The 23714-nt window shown below is 35.1% G+C and overlaps 1 protein-coding gene across 1 annotated transcript in view; it reads left to right on the top strand.

The window, feature by feature from the left end:
- The window catches only part of RYR2 (ryanodine receptor 2), a 694605-nt gene that overhangs the window by 227876 nt on the left and 443015 nt on the right, over positions 1 to 23714 (top strand). Inside the window, exon 3 of the mRNA XM_087431907.1 lies at positions 6163 to 6267. Within this exon, the coding sequence (XP_087288033.1) occupies positions 6163 to 6267 (105 nt within the window). The remainder of the gene's footprint in view (positions 1 to 6162; positions 6268 to 23714) is intronic.

The following is a 23714-nucleotide window of genomic DNA, read 5'->3' as shown; positions in this document are numbered from 1 at the left end:
GACACACTTGAGTCATTTAAATGTTAAAATAATTGTAAAAATAAGATAGATTGGCATATCTTCTTAATATTATGTTTAAAGGACACTGTATTACAAAAGATCTATGCTAAGGAGCAAAATGAATACTGAGCAAATCGTATGAAACCTTGCCCATTCACTAGGGATTTTCATAATTAACTGCTCAATTGGCAGAGCTGTGGCTCTTTATAGTGGTAATATACTGCTAATTAGTACTTGTTTAAACCTGCTGATAGATCCTCTCACCTAGACCAACGTTGTCAAGAATGCCAAGTGGAATGATTTGAGTTTTTCTGAAGAGATTAAAAGGCTCTGGACCTGGGGAAATCAGCCACATCAGTTTCATTTGTTACTATCACATTTAGCCTTGTCTCTCAAAAAGCCGATTTGAAAGAATTAATTGACACAGGGTAAATATTTCCTTCTCTAAGTCAATCTCATGTTAACCTTTGGTGCAAAGTGGGATGAAAGGAAAAAGAATATGACAAGAAAAACTACTCAGAACTATGATTTCCCATGGAGAAGTGTGGAAGTCTGGTAATAACCACAATTCCAGGCTGGAATATGGTGAAATGTTATGATTGGGGTTTTGGAGAAATATAAAGAGGAAAAATTGAACTGAGATTTTCCTTATATCCTGCTGGATATTTCTTTTCCACAGTATTTCATATAAGTCAATGGGACACAACACCATGATTTTATTGGAATAGGAGAATATATAAACATTTTAAAGGTTATTATTCCCCATCTGGTAGGTGAAATTTTGCTTGGTTCATGTCTACAGTTGGCAACTTACAAAACAACAACAACAACTTTTGGAGAAGATATAGTTTGATATCTCCATAGTTTGTGGAGAAGTTGACCCTCAGTGGTGATAGTGCCTTGCCAAAGGCCACTCAGCAGATGGGTGGCTGAGCAAAAACAAATCTGCCTCCATTTCAGACCATCTGCTCCATTCTAAAGTACACCATCTTCACAGTTCTCTGCAGTTCTGAGCTTTCAATCTGATTTAGGTTTTTTCTTAAATTAGGGAGATAAAATTATATTTTATTGGCATTTTCCGGTTTGTAATGCATTGATTTTCTTATTTGAACCTCAGAACAAGTCTTTGCAGTATGATGAGTATTTTGCCACTGAACGGATGGGAAGCTCAGACTGATTTACCTGCAGTCCCTGGGCTAGTTATGCACTGAACCTCAATCTCATGTCCTTTGGAGCAGTGACCTGCCCATTTCCTTATGCTGTCAAACTATCAAGATTTAATATCTCATTACTTTTCAAAAGACATTTAGAGATATCTCTGTGTTACCCCCAAGGTTATCTGGAGCACAGTGGAAAGGCGATGTAAAAAGGTAAATTAACTTGTCTTCCCATTAGAAAACTAGGATTACTAAAACAAAAACAAAAGTAATCATTAGGACTGTAACTACCTATGTCCTTATATGCACGTCCGTTTACTTTTCCAGAAATAGATGAAGTCGTAGTCTGAGGTCAATTCAACACACATTGAGCACTTTCTTTTGTAATTTACCGTATTAGGCTGATAGTGGTGGGGTGGGAGGGTAAGGGTTCAAACTGAATAACAATGTTGCATGGCAGAAAATGTGACCCGCCTTCAGGAGGAATATGGTATATCTAGATTCTCTAGCAGTCGTGAAGAATGAAGTAGATATATATCTACTAACAATGATCTCCAAGATATATTAGTAAATTAAAAAATGTAATCTGTACAAAGTGAGCCCATTAGTGGGAAAAGCCCATCTGGATGCTTCTATGTGAGAATACATATGCATGTAAATGCATAGAACCAAGATGCACACCCAAAAGCTCATCAAACTCCCATGTGATTATGCCTGGGAGGGAGAGTGAGTATAATTAAATTTGGAAAGAGAGAATTTTCAGTTTTTTAGGACTGTTTGAATTGTCGAAAAGGAAAATGCTTTTATATGTGATTTTATTTATGTGTTATTTTAAAATACGAAATATAGGTAGAGACCTGGATATGGATTTTTCAGGCTGAGGGAGAAAAAAATACGAGCAAAGGCATCAGGATGTTAAAATGGAGGAGTTTGTTAGTATGCAGTTTTTACACAGTGATAATAAGAGAGATGATCGACTGTGGCTTATATAGTCCCAAATTACTTGCTGCAGTTCAGTTAAGGTAATGACATGTTTGAATGGGTTTTTGAGTGAGTTAGGCACATACATCTGTGGAAGCCAAATGGTTTGATGAAGACTTCAGTTGGAAATCTGATTGATTTCACATAGACTCTCCAGTGCCAACAAAGCCAGATGCTGGGTTGTGGTTATTCTTGAAAATTTTTTCTCCCTAAGATTAGGTAATGTTTGTTAGGCAGAGGAGAACGGTGACCAGTTTGTATTTTTGAAAAAAGAAAAGGCACACAGCCATACTGCTGGCTTAAGGTTTGATACCTTGGCCAAAGTGCACGTATTCTGATAAAACTGTTGTCTCCATGTAAAAAGCATTATTTAACCTCCTGCCTGCCTGCTTTGGGTACCATTCTGGGCAGCCTAGATGGCATTTAGACAGACTGAAACACTTTGTCTTATTTTATTTTGCATGAAAAAGAAATGTTATGAGTAATGTGTAAGAGACAGACAGTTGTCCACACTGTGCTGAGGTTCTTAGTTTTATGTTTGAATGTGTTCCATTTTGAAGCACTTATAATGGAAAGCATACTACCTAAGGGTTCCTTTTATGATTTGAGAGCGCACTCATTCTAAGAGCAAGCAAAGTTCTTTCAAACTGAAGTTCTAAAAATTAAGTTTCTCAGTAGTAAGACTTGAGTGAAAAAAATTAATACTAAGGAAAAGATAACTTGCAAGGAGCTCCCACTACAGATGTTTATAGAATGCTATACTTTCTTTGTTGTGCTTGGTGTTCGGAGTCATTTTGGTTTCCATTTTGGGGCTATTTAGTTGGTCTTTGATTAATGAATGAGACCCTTTATTTTCCAGTGGCTCAACTTAATTTTTGGGAAGTGGGAACCAAAGCTTAACATAAATGTTACAGTATGGTATAGTTATAAAAATTTCAAGGTTATTTGAAGAAATATACATCTAAATTAAGGAATATTTTTAGCAGTTGGCTTCAAAAGGTAACAAGTTATGGTCATGATTCTGTTGCCTAAAATAACCAGACCATGTTTTTTTTAGAGCAAAACAAACAGATACTATTACAAAGCTCTGATTTGTATTGTTTCAAGTTTTCCAGAAAGGAGTAAGCACCATTTTTTTTTTTTTTTTTTTACTGTCTCAGCTCTTCTATTACATTTATGTGTGTTTTGAGGTGTGGAGGGGGGCAAAGAGAGAGAGGATCAAGATAGGTCAAAATAAATGGGTTGAGAGACAACTTGTTTCTCTAAGAGACAGAGAATTGCCTTTGTGGATTGTCTGTTCATTTATTCCTGCTAACTCCCACTATCTGGAGAAAGATCTGTAACAGGCATGTTACTCTGTGGCACAATGAAATTATTTGGCAGGATTAATTCATTTCAAATCCATGTGGTTTTCAAGGATCTTGAAAATAAATGTAAGATATTATAGCGATCCATACTTTAACATTTTGATGAAAGGGAAGCATAAAATAATTTAAATACACCCACTATGTAAATGTTTGTAAGTGTTACCAGAAAGTGACATTTTGGATGTTATGAACAGGTGCATAATTATTGACTTGTGTTTTCAAACACTATTTCTCCAAAATAGACTCCATTTAAGAACCAATTTTGAGGGCCGGCTCTGTGGCTTAGCGGTTAAGTGCGCGCGCTCTGATGCTGGCGGCCTGGGTTCGGATCCCGGGCGCGCCCCAAGGCACCACTTCTCCGTCCAGCGCGAGGCCGAGTCCCACGTAAAGCAACTAGAAGGATGTGAACCTATGACATACAACTATCTGCTGGGGCTTTGGGGGGAAAAAAATGAATAAATAAAAAAATCTTTAAGAACCAATTTTGAGAAGTGAGTAGTGCTTCATGCATGCCACAAATGGAGAGAAATGACCATATGCAAAGCTAACTAATGATAGTGGCTCACTGATTCTGTGTTCTTATTATCTTCTTGACACTGTGATATGCTCTTTACTTATATCATCTTCTTTATTTTTCACCACAAACATTTGAGGATGGTATAACTTTCATCTCATTTTTCAGGGAAGGAAATGAAAGTAGTAGGTAGTGAGGCCAAGATTCTTGCTTAGGTGATCTGTTTGTAGAATCCAAGCTCTTAACTATTATAATAAACTGATTCTAAAGCAGTTATGAATATTGGTCTAAAATCAGCCCAGTGGTGTGCTGGAAATGGCTCTTATAGACTCCTGAGAGCCAATTGTTAGATATGGAGGAATTTCATGAGCAGATTTGTAAACTTCGATACTTTGAAATTAGCAATCATTGGAGTATTTACACCACAGAAATGGGCACACACTACAAATCAAGCCTTTTCTTTTTGAGAATTGGTTCACTAGCACACCATTTAATAACAGTTCCCTGCCAGCACTATTTGTCAGAGTATATCTTCCAAACCCTCACATTTTAAATGGATATGAATGAAATAAATACTTTCATTAGCAGATTTTTTTAGTAGCATTTGTCTTGATCTGAGAAATTGTAATTACTGTAGTTAGAACTGAGAAAATTAAATTTAAAAGCATTTATTCCTAAATTTCACAATAGAAGTGAATCTCTTTCCTAGGTTCTTAGTCTTTTATCTGAGAATTTTGGAAATAAAGCCCTTGTTTGACTGACTACACAGTATAAAAGCAGTAGCTATACTCAGATTGGAGAGGTTCCTTTGACTGCTGGCTGAGATAGTCTAAGGAGAAATGGAAAGAAATTGGGCTGGCGGCACAGAAGTCCATGATATGAGGCTAGAGGAATCCAGAGAAGGAAAGTTCATGAAAAAAACAAAGCAAAACAAAACAAAACATGGGTACCGGGAAGGTTTGTGGGGTATGAGTAAGCTTAGTTGCCTGATTATATGCTTCTTTCATCCATAAAATAATTTTAACTTTAATTCTGGAACCCTGGTACTTAATCTTTCCTTGAAACCATAAAGAATTCTTCTCTGCTGATAAGAATCATTCTAATGGTAGTGGTTGAATTTAATAAATACTTAGACATTTTAGACTGTAATTTTGATGCATTGCATCAGGTTATCAAATTTATCCTCCTAATGTTCTTTTTATGAAGAAGACATGCTCTCACTTGCATTTTGTGCTTAATGTGTTTATAATGTTCTTCTATTATGAAAATCCTCTTTTGAGCATCTTCCCATACCCAACTGGATGGCCTACTGGATCATGCTTTTCAAAAGCAAAAGCATACATGGATGATAATGTATTTGTTCCTGATGGAGAGAGTTCTCTCTGACTCGCCAATCCTTTCTTATCCTGTGTCCTTCGCCTCCTTGGTGGTTACCTTCTGGGATTCTCAGAATTTATGATGTTATTGATTGAAGTGAAAGTTTAAGGGAAGGAAAGAGAAGGGGAAAAGAATGAGAAAATAAAGTAATACACATGCGCAGAGCAGAAATCAAATTACTGTATCCCAACTTAGAGGCCAAATACGATACCAACTTGAGTAAAACAAAGTAATTCTTATCTTTGTGGATAAGGAGAAGCTCGTGTGCATATTTTGTACCAATTCAAATTTATATTTGCTTAACTTCAATATTAATTTGAGGCAAGTATTTTTCTGTCCTTTTTATTTTTTTATCAACTGACTGCTTGGTAGGTCAAAGATATCTGGCTTTTTAACCCTGGCTTAAAAATTTTAGTGACTGTGACTTTGGAAAAGTGACCTACCTTCTCTGTTTTCTTGTCCACACAATGATAGTAATAATCCTTACCATAGACAACCATAGGAGTTCTTCATAAAGCTCTGAGTGCAGTGCCTATCAGAGTAGGCACTTGATAAACGGTAGCTATTGTTATCCATAAATTGAAAAATAGATTGTGTGAGCAGTATAGACAATGTATTTTGATGGTTTAGGAGCTCATATTATAGAATTGACAAGTACTCTTACTTTTACTATGAAAGTAACTGAAATATAATAAGGTAAATTGGGTCTGGACACTTGATGATGATGATGATAATGACAATGATGGCTTTCCTTTTTTCTTCACAGAATGTCCCCCCAGACCTCTCCATCTGCACCTTTGTGCTGGAACAGTCCCTCTCCGTCCGGGCCCTGCAGGAGATGCTGGCTAACACAGTGGAGAAGTCAGAAGGGGCAAGTACTTAATTTATGTAGGCTTCCAGTATTTTAATGAACTCAGCTACTTTATGAATGATTTAATTCACAGGTATTGGAGATTTTCTTCTTGCTGAAGTAAGTCAATGCCTTTTACTTGTGGTTTCCTTGTTTGACTTTTTGCTTTCTCCAGCAGACCTATGATGTCTTAAAGAACTTAAAAAAAAAAAAAAAAACCTCAAAGGGATCTGTGTCACTGAACCTCATGCTTATGTCTGCGGTTTAAAACAGAGTCTTTCTTTGAGCATTTGTGTGTTTTCTTACATTTTCAGAGCTGTTATTGTTTTTTTTATTAATTGCTTTATGTTTGACTATTTGTCATTAATCTTTATTTCATTTTCAAATGCCTCTAACCATGTGACTATGTTCTAAGCTTCTTTATGGCAAGTAAAATTTCATGGCACTCATATATTTTAAGTAACAAAATTATGGTGATACAGCTTTAGTCAACTGTAATTTTGTAACCAGCTAATCATTTTCTTCTGAAAATTGAAATTCTTAATCTGTCTCCTAATGACATTTTTCTTTGAAAGCTTATTTGGTAATTTAAATTATTTTCCATGCTATTACTTGCTGTGACTGATTTCTGGGCCACTACCCATTCTTAGCCAATTCATTAAAGTTTATAATTAAGCAGGAAGATGAATGGTCAAATTTTTGTTTCCTGTTTTTATTTTTTGGTACTATAATTACTGCAGTGTATGGTTTAATAAACTATACTATTTCCAGGAATGAAACTGAAAGTTTTCTTTTGCTATTATTGGTCTGTCTGTTGCTGTTATTGTTGTTAAACATTGTTCTGGTCTGGATAAGTAACAAGATGAGAAAATGATAAGACACAGTTCCACAGAAAAGGAGTGATCAATTATGACGTAATGTATTTTCATTAGCCTTGTAGTTTTTAAAATTTTAGTATCACACAGCTTAGGAGTTTAACTCATTTGTGCATTAATTCTAAATTAATTTAAAATTTTAATGGTTTACTACTAAGTATGGAGGAGAAACTTTAGTGATTTTTATTTGATATAGATTTAAAGCTTTGGATACAAAAGATCCAAATATATTATATTTTTCAAGTTCATTTGTGGTTACAACAAAGTTTGAAATTACTTTATTAAACTATATAAGGTTTCTTTTAAAATTTCTCTTCTTTTTAGAGTAGGCTTAAATTTAAGAGGAGTAAAACATTTTTCAATTCAACTAGTTTTATTTCTACCTGGAATAACCCCTCCTGATTTTTAAACATCACTGATGCATATCAATTTTGAAAGTCAAATCTGTCTTTACAAAGAAAAGTCATTTTTCTTTTGCAGGAGCATCTAGGAAAATGTGTATTGTCATTTCCCTTATCTTTGTAGATACCAACCTACTGCCAAATTGTCATAAATTTAATTTTTATATTGCTAAGCTGCTTTTTCTAAATTTAACACCTTTGAAAAGATGTTTTATCTCCCAAAAATCATACGGTTGGACTAGAGAAGCTCTAAACTTTCTGCGTATATAAGAAATGTTGGGGAAAAAAAAAGCTAAAAAAAAAAAGAAAACAACAACAACAACAAAAGAAATGTTAGAAATACTATTTTAAGATTTTTGTTCTTAAGGTATTTATTGGTTAGAATTTCTGGACCCTCCAAGTATTTTTATTTAGCTGAATTACATTTTGAGTTGTTCTTTATCTAGAAGTTTCTGTTAAAGATAAAGTGGTAATTTATGTGATGTGTGGAACACCATTTTATAAAGCCCAGCTTAGCTGCCATAAGACGTTAATTAAAAAATATATAAATTGAGAAAAATCTGCTACAGGTAAAGAAGGTATTTCATTCATTTCATGAATCTCACTTTTAGACAAGTTTAGGAAGAAAACATTGTCAGATAGCTGAAAGGGATACTATATTTTGGGGAAAGAAAGATTCTCTCTTAGACTGCAGAGAAGTTTTGATTATACCCAGGGGTGATATTCAAATATTTAACAACTAGTTTGGGACAGGCATCAATTAATCAGAGTGGACCTCAGCCATAATGCTAGAGGCAAGGTCCTGGAAATATTCGGGGGTGTCCTAGAGGAGCCCTGGGGTAGTCAGTGTCGGGGAACACTTGGGACTTGGGGCCATGACTATTTACCAAGAGGGATAGAAGTTTTCCACTTTAACAACCATCTTAATCATAATATTGCAAACTGGCCAAATAGCTTGTCTGGATTACTCATGATCAATGGTTGCTGCTGGCACTTGTAGGAATCAAATCTCTTGGACTCCATAGATATCCATATCCTCTTTCGTAGTGCCTCATAATGTCTCCTTTGAGTTCATTATGGGACTCTATGGCAAATCCTTTTGTCAAGCAAGTTGTCATCTCCAACTTAATAAATTTTATGCAGTAGATTTGCTTAAAGAAAGATCTACTTTTACTAGGATGAAATGTGTCAGCAGGCTAATGCTCATTTTCATGAAATCATTTCTTTCCTTACAAATAAACCGTTTATCCAATAGAACCCTGTGGATTACCTGATTACCCCACTCTTTCACAATTAACTTTCTTTATGAAGCCTTGATTTTTTAAAAATAATTCTTCCTAAATTTTTTATATAATTCAATAGATTGAATAATACTGATGCTATTTAATGTCCAAAATGCTGTCATATGCACATAGCAATACAAACATACTTGACAATACAAACATAAAGTAAAAAATTTCCATCTAGAGCCATGCCTTTTTTTGTGTGGCTAAGTACCATTTTGCTTGTATTCTTGGGTCCCACTGACTAAATGCATGTTTTTCATAAAACTGCAGGAAATTTCCACCATCATTTGTACCACAGCATATCATGAAAACGATTGATGATAAAATGAGATATGTAAGATGAAACAGGAAAAAATATTACTAATTTATGAAGTTTCAATTCCATAGAGTTGCTTTTTGTGACTGTTAGTAAAATAGGTAATATTTTTGTGGTACAAAAAGCATTCTGAAGGTTTCATCTGAAGGGATTTTTTATGTTTTATTAAAAAAAGGTGTGATAAGACAGAGATCTAGATCGAATATGTATAATTCCATTGAACGTCATTTAGCTTTTATCTTATTCAAAGTGTATCAATATTAAATAGGCCGAGACCTGTTTATCTTTATCTGAGTAGCTGCTCCTGGAGCCTTTAAAGTCCTGAGGGTGGTGACAATAGACGTAAAACAAGGAGGAGACAGTGACTGCAGAAGCAGCACCTGTCCCTTTGGCTGAATTTGATCTGGGCTCCGGTATATGCACGCCCTGCTTCTGTTATTCCTTCTGTTCTCCCCCGAGTTTTATGTGGTTCTGGAAAACTTGTCTGCTTCTGAATCCACCTCTGTCTATCTCTTCTCACTCTTCAGATTTATTTTGCACACTGGTGAGATAGCATGGGGTGAGATAGCATAGGGCTGAAAGCAGGGCTGGGCGGTCTTAGCGGACTGTTAGAGTACCAGCTCTAACATGTATTCGCTCTGTGGCTTTAGGGAAGGTGAGTCTTTACCGTCAGGTTTAGTGATTAATAAAGGATGGTGTATGTAGACTATTTAGCGTATATGTAACAGTGGCTATTATTGTTGTTTCACTTATTCTTTCTCTCGTACCTATATACTCCCTTGGTTAGATTGTCACTAATTCCCTGCTGCCCTTTCCTTGACGGCCTTGGCAGCATCCTTCTCTTCTGTCTTGGCTGGTCCAGCCCCCCCTTCCCCTCTCCTTCAATATCCCAACCGTTTCTAGCACGTGGTTCTGCCAGTTTAATGATGACACAATTATGGTAAAATTCAGAGTCAATGATAGCATTTGCTTATTTCTGTGTGTGTTCTAGTTAGTAAAGTTTAATAATTTAGGTGATCCTGTGCTTTTGGCTATTTATTTTATTACACTTTCTTTAATTCACAAACATTTTTCGTGGACACTTTCCCCATACAATTTTATTTATTGTATTTAGGTTTTTTTTTTTTTTTGAGGAAGATTGGCCCTGAACTAGCATCTTCCTCCAACACCTTCCTTGTCAATCTTCCTCGTTTTTTCCTTTTTTCTCCCCAAAGCCCCATTAGATAGTTGTATGTCATAGTTGTGCATCCTTTCAGTTGCTCTATGTGCGACGCTGCCTCAGCATGGCTTGATGAGCGGTGAGTAGGTCCGTGCCTAGGATCAGAGCTGGCAAACTCCGGGCCGCCGAAGCAGAGCACGTGAACTTAACCACTACACCACTGGGCCGGTCCCACAATTTTATTTTTTTAATGTCTAGTTTAATTTAAGGATTCTGTTTCATAGGAGCACAGATACAAAGTGAGAGGTACCAGTATAGTGGAAAGAGCTTTGGTTTTGGAATCCATGAAGTTTATTGAAAATTCTTACTTTTTCAAATAATATTTTAAAAAATTATCATTTGTTGAAAAGGCATTGCTTTTGTTTAATGCCATGAGTATATTAAGTGGCTTACTTGTATAGTCTATTTAGGAGAGGATATTTTAAAATTATAACAGTGACTATCCTTTCTGTCTTTCAGTTTAGTTGTTTCTGAGGGAACTGTGGGACTCTGTCTTTTTTGACTTTGGCTCACGGCCACTTGGCTATTGGTCACTTGTTGGTTAGAGTATTGTAGCTTGAACCAAGAAAAAAAACTAAAATTAAACCAATATTTTCCCCTTACATTCTGCTCTTTGGTGAGGAAGTACGTTGAAATTTATAATTTAGGTGATTGTGATTAGCATCATTCATTCAATTTATGTCATATATTTCCCTCAATATTATAGGTAGTTGGTAGTTTACTATAATTCAAATTATAATTGATGCTTTAAATAGCTATAAAATTCAGAATGTAATACTATAAATATTACTTATGAATAAAAGCATTCAGTTCTAATCATTCATTTACTTAATACAAACTTTTTGAACATTTATAAGATATATTTTACAAGGCTCTGTGGTTAGAAAGATGAATGATAAGTGATTTTTCTCATCAGTGGGTTCACAGTCTAATGCAGGTATAGACAAACAATTATAATACAATTTGATGTGCATTATCATAGAAGTATATGTAATTATAGTGTTAGCACGAGGAAGGAATTGGGTATGTGGAACTTGTCATTCCTTTGAATTTTCTGTGGCCATCTATAATCATTTCTAAGACAAGTAGAAATAATATTAAAACTATTAATATAAAAATCATTTTTAAGTATTTCTCCAAGGAACAATTTGATCTCATTAGGCTATTCTTTAGAATTCTAATAGAAAATAGTACTTGCTGGGAGGACAATGCATAATATGTCCAGAGATATTCTTAAAATGATTTTTATGTTTCTTCCTAAAATAGTTTATTGTTTTATATGAAATCCTAAGAACGTTTAGTATTCTAAATTATACACTGTCTTGTAATTAAAGGTACAAAATACTACTGTGACTTAATTATTAATAGAGATATTACATCAGACTCAGACATGTCCAGGTTTTATGAAAAATGAAGTTATAGAATGTGGAGTATTATTAAACAGGTGTACCATTCTTCTCATAAAACCGTTGCCTTTTTTTTTTGGTGAGGAAGATTGGCTCTGAGCTAAATCTCTTGCCAATCCTCCTGTTTTTGCTGAAGAAAATTAGCCCTGAGCTAATATCTGTGCCCATCTTCCTCTATTTTGTATGTGGGGTGCTGCCACACATGGGTTGATGAGCAGTGCGTAGGTCCATGCCCAGGTTTCGAATCTGCGAATGCTGGGGCTGCCTAAGCGGAGCGCACAAACTTAACCACTATGCCAGTGGGCCAGCCGCCAAAACTGCTGTCTTTTTAAAGCATGTACTCTGAGAGTATTCAACAATATATCAAGAAGCAACTAGCTAAATTTACTGGTAAATGAGTTTTTTAAAAATACATTTTTTAAACATTGAAGCACCATAAATGAGCTTTTAAAAAGTACATTTATCAAACATTGAGGCACCAATTTCAGGCAAGTAATTGCATTTAAGATCATTTTATATAAATGCAAGAGCAGAAGGTGAAGTTCAAGATCTGTGCATAGTGATCTTTAAGTGCACAGATTCTAGAGCAAACTCCTTGACTTCAGTTCATGGTAGTCCTAGGAAAGCTGCTTAACCTTTCTGTGCCTCAGTTTTCTCATTTACAAAGTGGGGTAAATAATAGTATCTCCCTCATAGTGTTGCTCGGAGAATCTAACAAGTTAATATAACTAAAGCGTGTAGAACAATGCTGGCACACAGGAAGCACTGTAGCTATGCTATTATCTTTATTATTATGATTTTTGCTTTGGTATGCCTTAACGAGCTCTTACCAGACCTGACCCCTCCGGAGAAAACAACTATAAACTTTGCACCAAATATTAAAAACAAAACAAACAAACAACAAGAAAACTCCCAATTACCTGAAGGCTCTAGAGAGTTGAACAAAAAAGCAGGCACATTCTGGAGACTTATTTGTTCAAGCTCTTGGGAAGACAGGCCAAGGACCAAAAATTAAAAGAGTTAATGTTGTGTTCACCTTGGCTGAGTTTTATTTCTATACTGATTGTTTTTTTCCATTTGCTTTCTCTTCGTTAAAGTGAATTGGGGTGGTGTGGAGGAAAGAGGAAGGGATGACAAACCTTGCTTGTGGTTCATGTAATATAGATTATGTTCTGTATATTATTAAAAATAAGTTTCTCAGATGGCTGGGCTACTGACTAACTGGAAAAAAGTGAAGTTTACTTAAGCACTTATTATTGTTCATCCATTTTCGAATATGTTACTGCTCTGCACATCCTAAGTCTCCATTCAAATAGAGAATCAAAAATTACGAAGTAAAACTGTGATTACACTCTTAAATAAATACTGTCAGGGCAGTAGATATCTGTCTCTGAGGAGACCAGAGCCAAAGAGTGAACAGGGCTACTTTTTAATAAAGAAAAATAATACCACACTCACCGTTTTTATTTTTGCTTCAGCAAGATGCCTGCCTGGAATATGGTAGGGAATCAATAAATTATATCTGTCTGTCTATCTATCTATCTATCTATCTTAATTAGTTTATTTATTTGCTTGATTAATGATATTGTTAAAAGTAATTAGTGACACCTAAAGCACAAGCAAGAAAATAAAAAAAAAACAAGTGGACTACATTAAACTGAAAAACTTCTGCACAGCAAAAGAAACCATCAACAAAGTGAAAACGCAACCTATGGAATGGGAAAAAATATTTGCAAACCATATATCTGATAAGGGGTTAATATCCAAAATATATAAAGAACTCATGCAACTCAATAGCAAAAAAAACAAATAATCCAATGAAAAAGTGGGCAAAAGACCTGAATAGACATTTTTCCAAAGAAGATATACCAAAGACCAACAGGTACATGAAAAGATGTTCAACATCACTAGTCGTTAGAGAAATGGAAATCAAAATCACAATGAGATATCACCTCGCATCTGTTAGATGGATATTATCAAAAAGAGAAGAGATAACAAATGCTAACCAGGATGTGGAGAAAAGGGAACTTGTGTGCACTGTTGGTAGAAATGTAAACTGGTGCAGCCACTATGGAAAACAGTATGGAGGATTCTCAAAGAATTAAAAATAGAAATAACATATGATCCAGTAATCCCACTTCTGAGAATATATCCAAAGGGAACAAAAACACTAATTCGAAAAGATATCTGCACCCCCATGTTCATAGCAGCATCATTTACAGTAATAGCCAAGATATGGAAACAACCTAAGTGTCCATCAACAGGTGAATGGATAAAGAAGTTGTAGTATAAATATGTACAACAGAATATTATTTAGCCATAAAAAATGAGGAAATCCTGCCATGGATGGACCTTGAGGGCATTATGCTAAGTTAAAAATCAGACAGAGAAAGACAAATACTGTATGATCTCACTTATATGTAGAATCAAAAACAAAACAAAAAAACCCAAACTAATAGAAAAAGAGATCAGATTTGTGGTTACCAGAGGTTGGGGAATGGAGACTTGAAGGAAGTTGGTCAAAAGGTACAAACTTCCATTTATAAGATAAATAAGTACTAGGGATGTAACATACAGTATGGTGACTATAGTTTACACTGCTCTATGATATATATGAAAGTTAAGAGAGTAATCCTAAGAGTTCTCATCACAGGAAAAAAATTTTTTGTCTTGTTTTTGCTTTCTCTTTTTATTGTATCTGTATGAAATGATGGATGTTAACTAAACTTATTGTGGTAATCATTCCACAACAGATGTAAGTCAAACCATTATACTGTACAACTTAAACTTCTCCAGTGTGGTATGTCAATTATATCTCAATAAAACTGGAAAAAAAGTAATTAATGCCTACCATGCATGCGATATAAAAATATACTTAAATTTCAGTTTAAATTTAAATTCCAGAAGCATTTCAATCTTTTATTCTCATAACAGTAATATCCACTGAAGATAACCACAGCTAAAAGATTAGTTTATAACCATCTAGAACATCATGTACATAAACAGGATCATATTATGGATGTTGTATCATCTTTTACAACTTAATCGTATTTGGTTTAAAAAAAAAAAGGACGCAAAAGTCCAAAGTAAGAGAATCCAGGTTTAATCTATCAGTGCTCTGGCTCAGATTTTCTATAATTCTCTTTACTCTCTTCTCCTCTCTGTTTGCTTGGTTCTTAGGCTAGTTTCCCTTAGGATTACGGTACAACAATTTCAGGAAATGATATCCAAATTCAACATCATCCATAAGCACAAAAAGGAGCTGACTTTCTTTATTTTTCTTTATGAGAGTAAGGAACTTTTCCCAGAAGCCTCCTCGTAGACTTCCCCTTATGCCCATTGTCGCATACTCACGCCTCAGTGATTTACTAGCAAGGGAAAATGTGGCCAACACAGCTGGCTTAGAGTGTGGGGAGGGAGAGAGGAAAGGATACCTCTACAAAATTAGGTTCTCTTTTTTGGAAGAAGGAAGATGGTTATATGTGTAAATGAATGTTGGATAATTTCTAACATTGTTTGCTATAATACGTAGCAGGCACAGAGTTAGCATCTTTATGTCTTAATTGGAAATATTTATTTATGTTTAGGATCCTCCAGGTTCTTGAGCCAAGGTAGGTCTAGCAAGTTTAATCCTTATCTAGGAAAGGAAATCAAAGTCTATGCTCAGTTGTCCCCATCGCTGAGAAATGAAAAACCCATGTCCCTTCTCCACCCAACTAATTCATGCAGCAATCATTCAACAAAAGTATATTGAGTTGCTATTGGGAATTCTGGGCTGGAGATCCAGACATAAATAAGAATGCATCCTTGCTCTTGAAAAATTTAGCAATCTAATAGTGAAGAGAAAAGGTAAATAAATCCTTGTCATGTGGGTGAAACATGCTTTGGTAGTAAGTAGTTCAATGAGAGGGCAGAGGAGGGAGCTCCTAATTCCTTACCCAACTCTCCGTGTACAAAGGCATACATCACATCATAAATGGCTGAGGTCCTCAACGGGTAAAAACTGAGACAAGCTTAATGCATTAATCTGTTTATATTGTAGACAGTATGATGTTACTAGCGATTTATATTGAAACTGCAATTCCCAAATATCTACCATGACTTAACATTTTATTTCAAGAGGCTGGGTTCCATTTACCTTGCTGTTGAGCAACATCCCTGGTAAAGCATAAATACAGCTTTGCGAATGGAGCTATAATGCTAGTAAGTTAACGCGTTTACTAACTTGATGTGGTCATCAGCCAGCATCTTGTCTAAAGCCTCTGTACGTAACTATGCATCTGTGAAATTGGTGCAGTGATTTAAAAGGTGAATGTGATTATAATCTCCTAAAGGGCTTATGGCTAAAAATGTTCACTGAGCAACAACTGTTTGTTTATCCACTACTTGTGTGAATGTGGACCTTTGTCTGTGGTTGAAATATGCATCTTCTATTTGTGGACATTTTCTGTTTTACTGTCTTTCTGTCTCTGGGAAGACTACTTTCTACTCTGAAGCTAAGGACACTGCATATTTCTTTGTATTTGAATGACATGGTTTCCAGAGACTCCAGCATCAAACTCAATAAGGAGGCCAATTTAATCAACATGTAATTTGATCACAGTGGCACAGTTATGCACTGTTTTAGATTATGAATTTTGAATGTATAGATTATTTTATTTGATTAATGTCATTCAATTTGGACATCTTCCTCATATTTTTTTGTGTTCCAAGTAAAAAGATTATTTTTCATGTGTAAATATTTGGTAGTAAATGAATCAGATGGTAAATTTACATAATAAACGATTCCTGAATTTTCCAGTGATTTAAAGATATTATAACCTATTGAGCCAACCATCCTCTAATTTTTATTCTCTTAAAGTTCTAACTTTATTTTCTTAAAACGTTCTGGTCTAATTTGATAGAATACTTCCTTTTTTCACCATTCTTTATCAAATGGCACTGCCATTACTCCCCCACCCCCAACTAGCACTCCTTCTTACGTTGCTTGAATTTTCTCCAAAGCACTTACATACTATGTATTTCTGTTTTTATTTTTATTTTTTTAATAGACTGCTATCCCCATTAGAGTGTAAACCCCAGGAGGGCAGAGCTTTTGGTCTGTTGTGTTCACTTGCTGGACCACTAACACCTAGGACTATGCATGTTATGAACTGGATATTCAGTAAATATTTGCTGACTTAAGGGAGTGCAAGACAGAATTTATAAACCAAAAATTGAGGGACTGAAAAGTGCCAAAAATTCTGTTTCTGTTACTATAGTAACAGTTTTGAACATAAGGTAGAACTTTTGCTTGTGAAGTATAGCTGTTTTTCACCTTGCCTCTCCATCGTGGGAGAAAAGGAATATTTTCAGAAGGGAAAATGAGAAAGTAACCCTTTGGGGTTAGGGAACCATACATCCTTGTTTGCCTGGCACAGTCCAGGTTAATACCTGTTGTCACAGCTTAATTCCTATTAGTTCCCCCTTTTACTGTCCAAAGTGTTCCAGTTTGGGTGAGAAGTTATATGGCCATCCCCAGTCATGGTACCTTTGTGAATCATGTAAAATTTATAGAACCTTTCCACTGAAAAAAAATACAGATAATATGCACACATACAAAATCTTTCATATAGCTTCAGATTTGAAGACTTAAGAGAAGTCCAAGCAACTCCTTTGACTTATAGCCACACACTCTCAAAAGCTATACTTTTTTGTAGCTGATCTCAGAGCTATCAGAGAAAGACAAAAAGAGTGGGATCTACATAATTTTGAGGATTTGAGAGACCAGATGGAACATTCTGACAGTTAGCATGTGGCCAGTACTGCCACATGCTACATGTCAGCCAGATTGTGTTCATGTGGCTTCTGAGATAATGGTGAGGCCATTAGTTCTAAGACCACATGGAGCTGTGATACAGTCTTGACTGGAACAGGAAACCTTAGAACTGTGCTTAGGCTGTTGACAGAGTGCAAAGAGCAGCACACCAAGGCCCACAGAATGGGCTTCATATTGCAGTGCACTGATTTCCATAGTTCTGGAGAAAGCGAGCCTGGTATGAGACTAGAAGAACATATTGAAAGCATTGCTTTATCTGACATGAGAGAGAAGTATCCCAATAAGATTAGACAGCACAAAGAGAGAGATAAATGATAGGTAAATAACAGCAGAGACAACAGAAGAAGCAATAGTAAACCAGCAAAATTTAATACTGTATAAGCTGGTGTTCATTGCATTTGTTTGCTCTCCAGATATATCATGAGTGACTATGTTCCAGGCTCTGTGTAGGGTAAATGGTGAGAGAGAGCCTGAGGAACTAGGCAGGTTTCTTCCAGGACCGGGCATAAGTGGAATGTGTGCATTATAAATATAAACACTCAATAAATGTTTTCTTGGGGCGAAGGAATTAAAAACAAGATTCCAGGGTCAAAGATAAAAACTGAGATTGTCTTGACACACCCATGGCCTGGAGATTTTGTTTTGTTTTGTTTCTAATGGTTTACAGAATGGAAGAAGTATTAATGTGTATAACAATTATGAGTAGGGAAATGAATTATTATTTATTCATGGGAAATAGTCTCTATACTTTCAGAATGGATTTAAATTTAGTAGATTTATAAGTAGTTGCCCCATAAGAAGTTTTTGGTTCGTCTGAGCCAAAGCAGTTCCAGCATTGCTTAGGAAGAAATCTGTGCACCTGGCTGGATTCAACCAATAATTAGATCACTCTTGTGGTGTTTCATCTTTGATTATGTCTTCTTTCTAGGCCTTTAACTTGCCTATAACTGCTGCACAACTGTTCCCTGAGCAGACTATTCCTAATTTAATTGTTACCGTGTGACCTCAGTTTTTATGAGGGCTTTAGTTAGTTCTTTCTACTGTCCATTCGCTATCCAAACTAGACTCATTCCCTGAATATGCTCTATTTTCCTCAGATACGTATTCTCATATTCTTACCACACTAATTCCTCCGCTTAGACTTCTGTGCCTTTCAAAAATTTATCCCATCCTTCTATGCATGTGTCCAAGGAGGTGTCTTTCTTGAATATTTTCATAATCCTCCCAGCCAGTAGTAATATTTCTGCTCATGGAGTCCCATATCACTGGGTTTTTAAGTTTTCCTGTATTTCTCTCATATTATGTAATAATTATTTCATGTGTATTGTATACATTTTTTTTACATTAAAACATTTTTTTTAACGTCTGAAAACATTTTTATTTCACTTATTTTTTTAGAGCAGTTTTATGTTTACAGAAAATTGTTTGGAAAGTTTCCACAACTTCTCCCCCCTTTCCCCCACAGCACTTCCCCTACTATTAATATTTTGCATTAGTGTGGTAGATTTGTTATATTTGATGAGCCAGTGCTGGCACATCATCACTCAAAGTCCATAGTTTACATTAGGGTTCACTCTTTGTGCTGTACATTCTAAGTTTTGACAAATGTATGATGTCATGTATCCACCATTACTGGGTCATATAGAATAGTTTCACTGCCCTAAAAGTGCCCTGTGCTTCACATATTCATGCCTCCCTCCCACCCAACCACTGGAAACCACTGATGTTTTTACTGTCTCCATCATTTTTCCTTTTTCAGAATGTTATATAGTTGGAATCTTATAGTATGTAGCCATTTCATACTGGCTTCTTTCACGTAGCAATGTGCATTTAAGGTTCCTCTATGTCTTTCCCTAGCTTGATAGCTCATTTCTTTTTATCATTAAGTAATATTCCATTGTATGGATATACAGTAGTTTGTTTATCCGTTCACCTATTGAAGAACATCTTGGTTGCTTCCAGGTTTGGGCAATTATGAATAAAGCTGCTATAAATTGATGTGCAGGTTTTCAGGTAGACATAAGCTTTCAACTCTTGGGCAAATACCAGGGAATGTGATTGCTGGATCATATGTTAAGAGTATGTTTATTTTTGTAAGAGACTGACCAACTGTCTTCCAAAGTGGCTATACCGTGTTGCCTTCCAGCTAACAATGGATGAGAGTTCCTGTTGCTCCACATCCTGGTAGCATTTGGTGTTGTCAGTTTTTGGATTTTAGCCATTCGAATAGGTGTGTAGTGGTATCTCATTGTTATTTTAATTTGCAATTCCCTGATGACATGTGATGTTGAACATCTTTTTTGCCATAATAAGATGCTTATTTGCCCTGTGATATCTTCTTTGGTGAAGTGTTTATTGAGATCTGTTGCCAAGTTTTTAATTGGGTTGTTTATTTTCGTATTGTTGAATTTTAAGAGTTCTTTATTATGTTCTAGATACCAGTCCTTTATCATATATGTGTTTTGTAAAGATTTCCTCCCAGTTGTGGTTTGTCTTATCATTTGGCTAACAGTATGTTTCACGGAGCAAAAGGTTTAATTTTAATGAAGCCCAACTTATCAATTTTTCTTTCATGGATGGTGCTTTTGGTGTTGTATCTAGAAAGTCATTGTCAAACTCAAGGTTACACAGATTTTCTCCTGTGTTATCCTCTAGGAATTTTATAGTTTTGTGTGTGACATTTAAGTCTGTGATCCATTTTGAATTAACTTTTGTGAAGGGTTTAAGATCTATGTCTAGATTCATTTTTTTGCATGCAGTTGTCCAGTTGTTCCAGCACCATTTGGTGAAAAGACTATCCTTTTTCCACTGAATTACCTTTATACCTGTGTGAAAGGTTGATTGACCATGTTTGTGTGGGTCTGTTTCTGGGTGCTTTATTCTGTTCCATTGTTCTGTTGGTCTGTTCTTTCACCAATACTACACTGTCTTGATTACTGTAGCTGTATAGTAAGTCTTGATTTTGGGTAGTGTCAGTCCTCCAACTTTATTCTTCTCTTTCAATGTTGTGTTGGCTATTCTGGGTCTTTTGCCTTCCCATGTAACCTTTGGAATCAGTTTGTCAGTATTCCCAAAATAACTTGCTGAGATTTTGATTGGGATTTCTTTGAATTGTTTTGTTAAAATCACTGTATCCCTCTTTGCACGCATCATTTTTTTTACAGTAAATAGATCTGGAATTTATTTAAGGGTTTATTCTTATATGGAGTTTATTATTATTCATAGTAGATCCATCTACAGTTTATTTAAGATTAGTATTTAAGTTGATACTTTTCCCAATAGTTTCATCATTATTCATGACTGATGATTCCCTTCCTTATTTATTATGATGCCTTTTTAGTCATACATTATATTCTTACATTCCCAATGTGTTACTCTAAGCTAAATATTCATGTTTGTTTATTATTGTGCCCAAACAACACTAATTTAATCACTGAGTTTTAGAAATGTCTTAATATTTAATTGGTCTAGTTCTCCCTCATTGTTTTTCCCCTCAGAAATTGTTTATAATTTTCTTGACTATTTATTTTCCCAAGTGAATTTGCTTGTGGTATTTAATTGAATGTAGTAACTCTGATAAGAGCCGACATGGAAGACAGCTTACTTGCTTAGTATCCATCTATTTGAGTTTTGTTAATATTAAAGTCTATACAAGAGCCTCTTTAACATGTTCTGTGCTTAGAGAAAGGAGGTGTTGGTAATTCTGAGTAAGAAAGTGTGTATATATTTCTGAGGATTTGGACAACTTCAGAAAGCAATTTAAATAATATTACAGGAACCATTTCTATTCTAAAATAGGAATAATTTAGGAAGCAATAGATCTTAGTCCTCTCTTACCTAGTTTAAATTTTAAAAGAAAAATTTTTAACTTCCGAATGAAAATTCTAAACCTTTTCTTTGAATTAACTCGAATGTGTTAGTGTGGGAGATTGTCCAGTTTACTGTACTGTATAAGTCTATTTCATTATTTGACAAATCCAAAAAATGTGAGCGTTTTGCCTGATTAATACATAAATCAGAATAAAGCCAGGAAAATGGGCTGAAGTATAATTCAGTGAGTTACTGGACTTACTTTTGTGACTTCTTTTGCGTAATTAAATTTATGGTGAGTTTTTTTCTCAAACTGATGGCAGGAAGGACTTGTGGTCTCATGTATTTAAAATACAAATCACATTCAATATTGCAGTGCGGAGAGATGCTTTTTTCCTTATTTATAATTTCCCCAACATTAACCCCACATCTATTTGCCCTAATTTAATACTTTGTATTTTCTATTTTAAAATTACTTGGTTTGCTCCTTGGGAGATTTTGGTAGATACCTCAGTTGAGGTCCAGTGAATCTTTAATTCTGTTATTCATAAATATTTATAAAAAAGAAAAAGAAAATAGAAATAAGAAAAAAGAAAAAAATCCTTGCTAACTAATGAAACTAATAGTTATAGGAGAGAAAGCAAATATAAAAATACCTAGCACAACATCTATGATAGTAGAGTCTCAATAAATATTAGTTTCTTTCTCTTTGCACTGTCAAGGGATAAACTCATTGCTTGTTAAAATGTAATTGACCCATCTAAATGCCAGTGTTTTAATAAAAGTGTATAATGTGGATTTCTCTTAATTCCTTGTTAAATGGCAGTTTGGCCACTTATTTAACAAATAACTAGGTACTAAGGAGTCAAAATATCATATATTTTGAGGGGAAGGAAGGGGAAGGAAAAATCTATGCCAAAAACAAAGTAGTTTTAATTTATTTTGAATCTCTTATTGTTTAGGTCAGACTTTGTTTGGAAAAAATAGAGAAAATTTTCAATAATTCCACTTCCAACTTGCAGCAGACCAATCCTTTTGCTGAGGAAAAACAACAGCAGCAACAACAACAAACTAGGAAAGTTTTAAAAGGATTAAATTATAGGGATTTAAATAAAAAGGATTAAATTACAAAAGAAATCTATTTGAAGGCATTGGAAACTCCTGAGGTAGCCAGGACATGAGAAGACCAGAATCTCAGAGACAAGAGAAGTGCCTTGAGGTGGGCCTAACATTCCATATACCACCTTTCCCTTTGGGCATTTACTGAGCTGTAAACTGGGCAGAGAGTGAGAAAGGGAAGCCTGTAAAGGGTCCCTTATATAATCTCATGGTCCTGGAGTTGTAAAAAATTATAGTTGAGCCTGCCAAGATAGTCAGGACTTGAGGATACAAGATCTTGAAGGAAAAGGAGACAGAGAGAAATAAGGCTTATTTTCTGCAAAAGTTTTCCTCCTCAAGGCATTTTATTCTTCGTCACTGTTGGAAATCAGCTAAGAAGATTAGCAGAAAGCAGCTGAAAAGTTTGACATTGCGTTAATACGTGACTAAATACTGATTGTGCAAATCAATACTGATCATGTCTTATGGGGTTTAATTCTTATGCTGAGAAGGCGAAAAATTGTATTTCAGAAGTTGTTGAGGAGTAGGGACCCTGGTAATCACTCCAGGCCCTCAGGTGGGACCCCTGGAAATTTTATACTATGAGTGGGGGTGGACCAGAAGTAGTCTGAATCTCAGTAAGACTGAAACCCCGCCATCAGTCTACTCAACTCCAGATCGGATTGAAGTGACCTGCTCATCATCTAGCTGCTAGCCTTAGGTAATCCTCTCTGGAGGAAAAAGCATCATCCAGCTTATATTTAAATTTAACACACAATATCTGACACACAATAAAAAATATTATTAGGCATACAAAGAATTAGGACTAAGAGAAAAAGGCTTGATAATAGAAACAGATCTATAGGTGATCCAGATATTGGGATTATCAGTCATAGATCTTAAAATAATTGTGGAATCCACAAAGAAAAATCAAATGGAAATTCTAATACTGAAAAACACAATAAGTAAAATAAGAACTCAACAGATGAACTTAACAGCAGCTGGGACATAGTTGAAGAGAGAATGAATTCATGAACTGGAAAATAGGCCAGTCAAAAATGTACAGACTGACACACAGAAAGAAAAGAACATGGGAAATAGATAAAAAAAATTATAAGAGACATATTAGATGTGATGATAAAGTCTAACATGGAAGTGACTGGATTCCCAGACTGGGACAGAGACAATATTTGAAGATTTAATAGTGCATAATTTTTCAAAATTAGTGGAATACATATT

The sequence above is a fragment of the Ceratotherium simum genome, chromosome 6, assembly GCF_057802395.1.
Source record: "Ceratotherium simum simum isolate JZ-2026a chromosome 6, ASM5780239v1, whole genome shotgun sequence".
Classification (NCBI taxonomy): Eukaryota; Metazoa; Chordata; class Mammalia; order Perissodactyla; family Rhinocerotidae; genus Ceratotherium; species Ceratotherium simum.
Note: the sequence above shows the minus strand (reverse complement) of the source record. Positions and strands in the feature narration are given on the sequence as shown.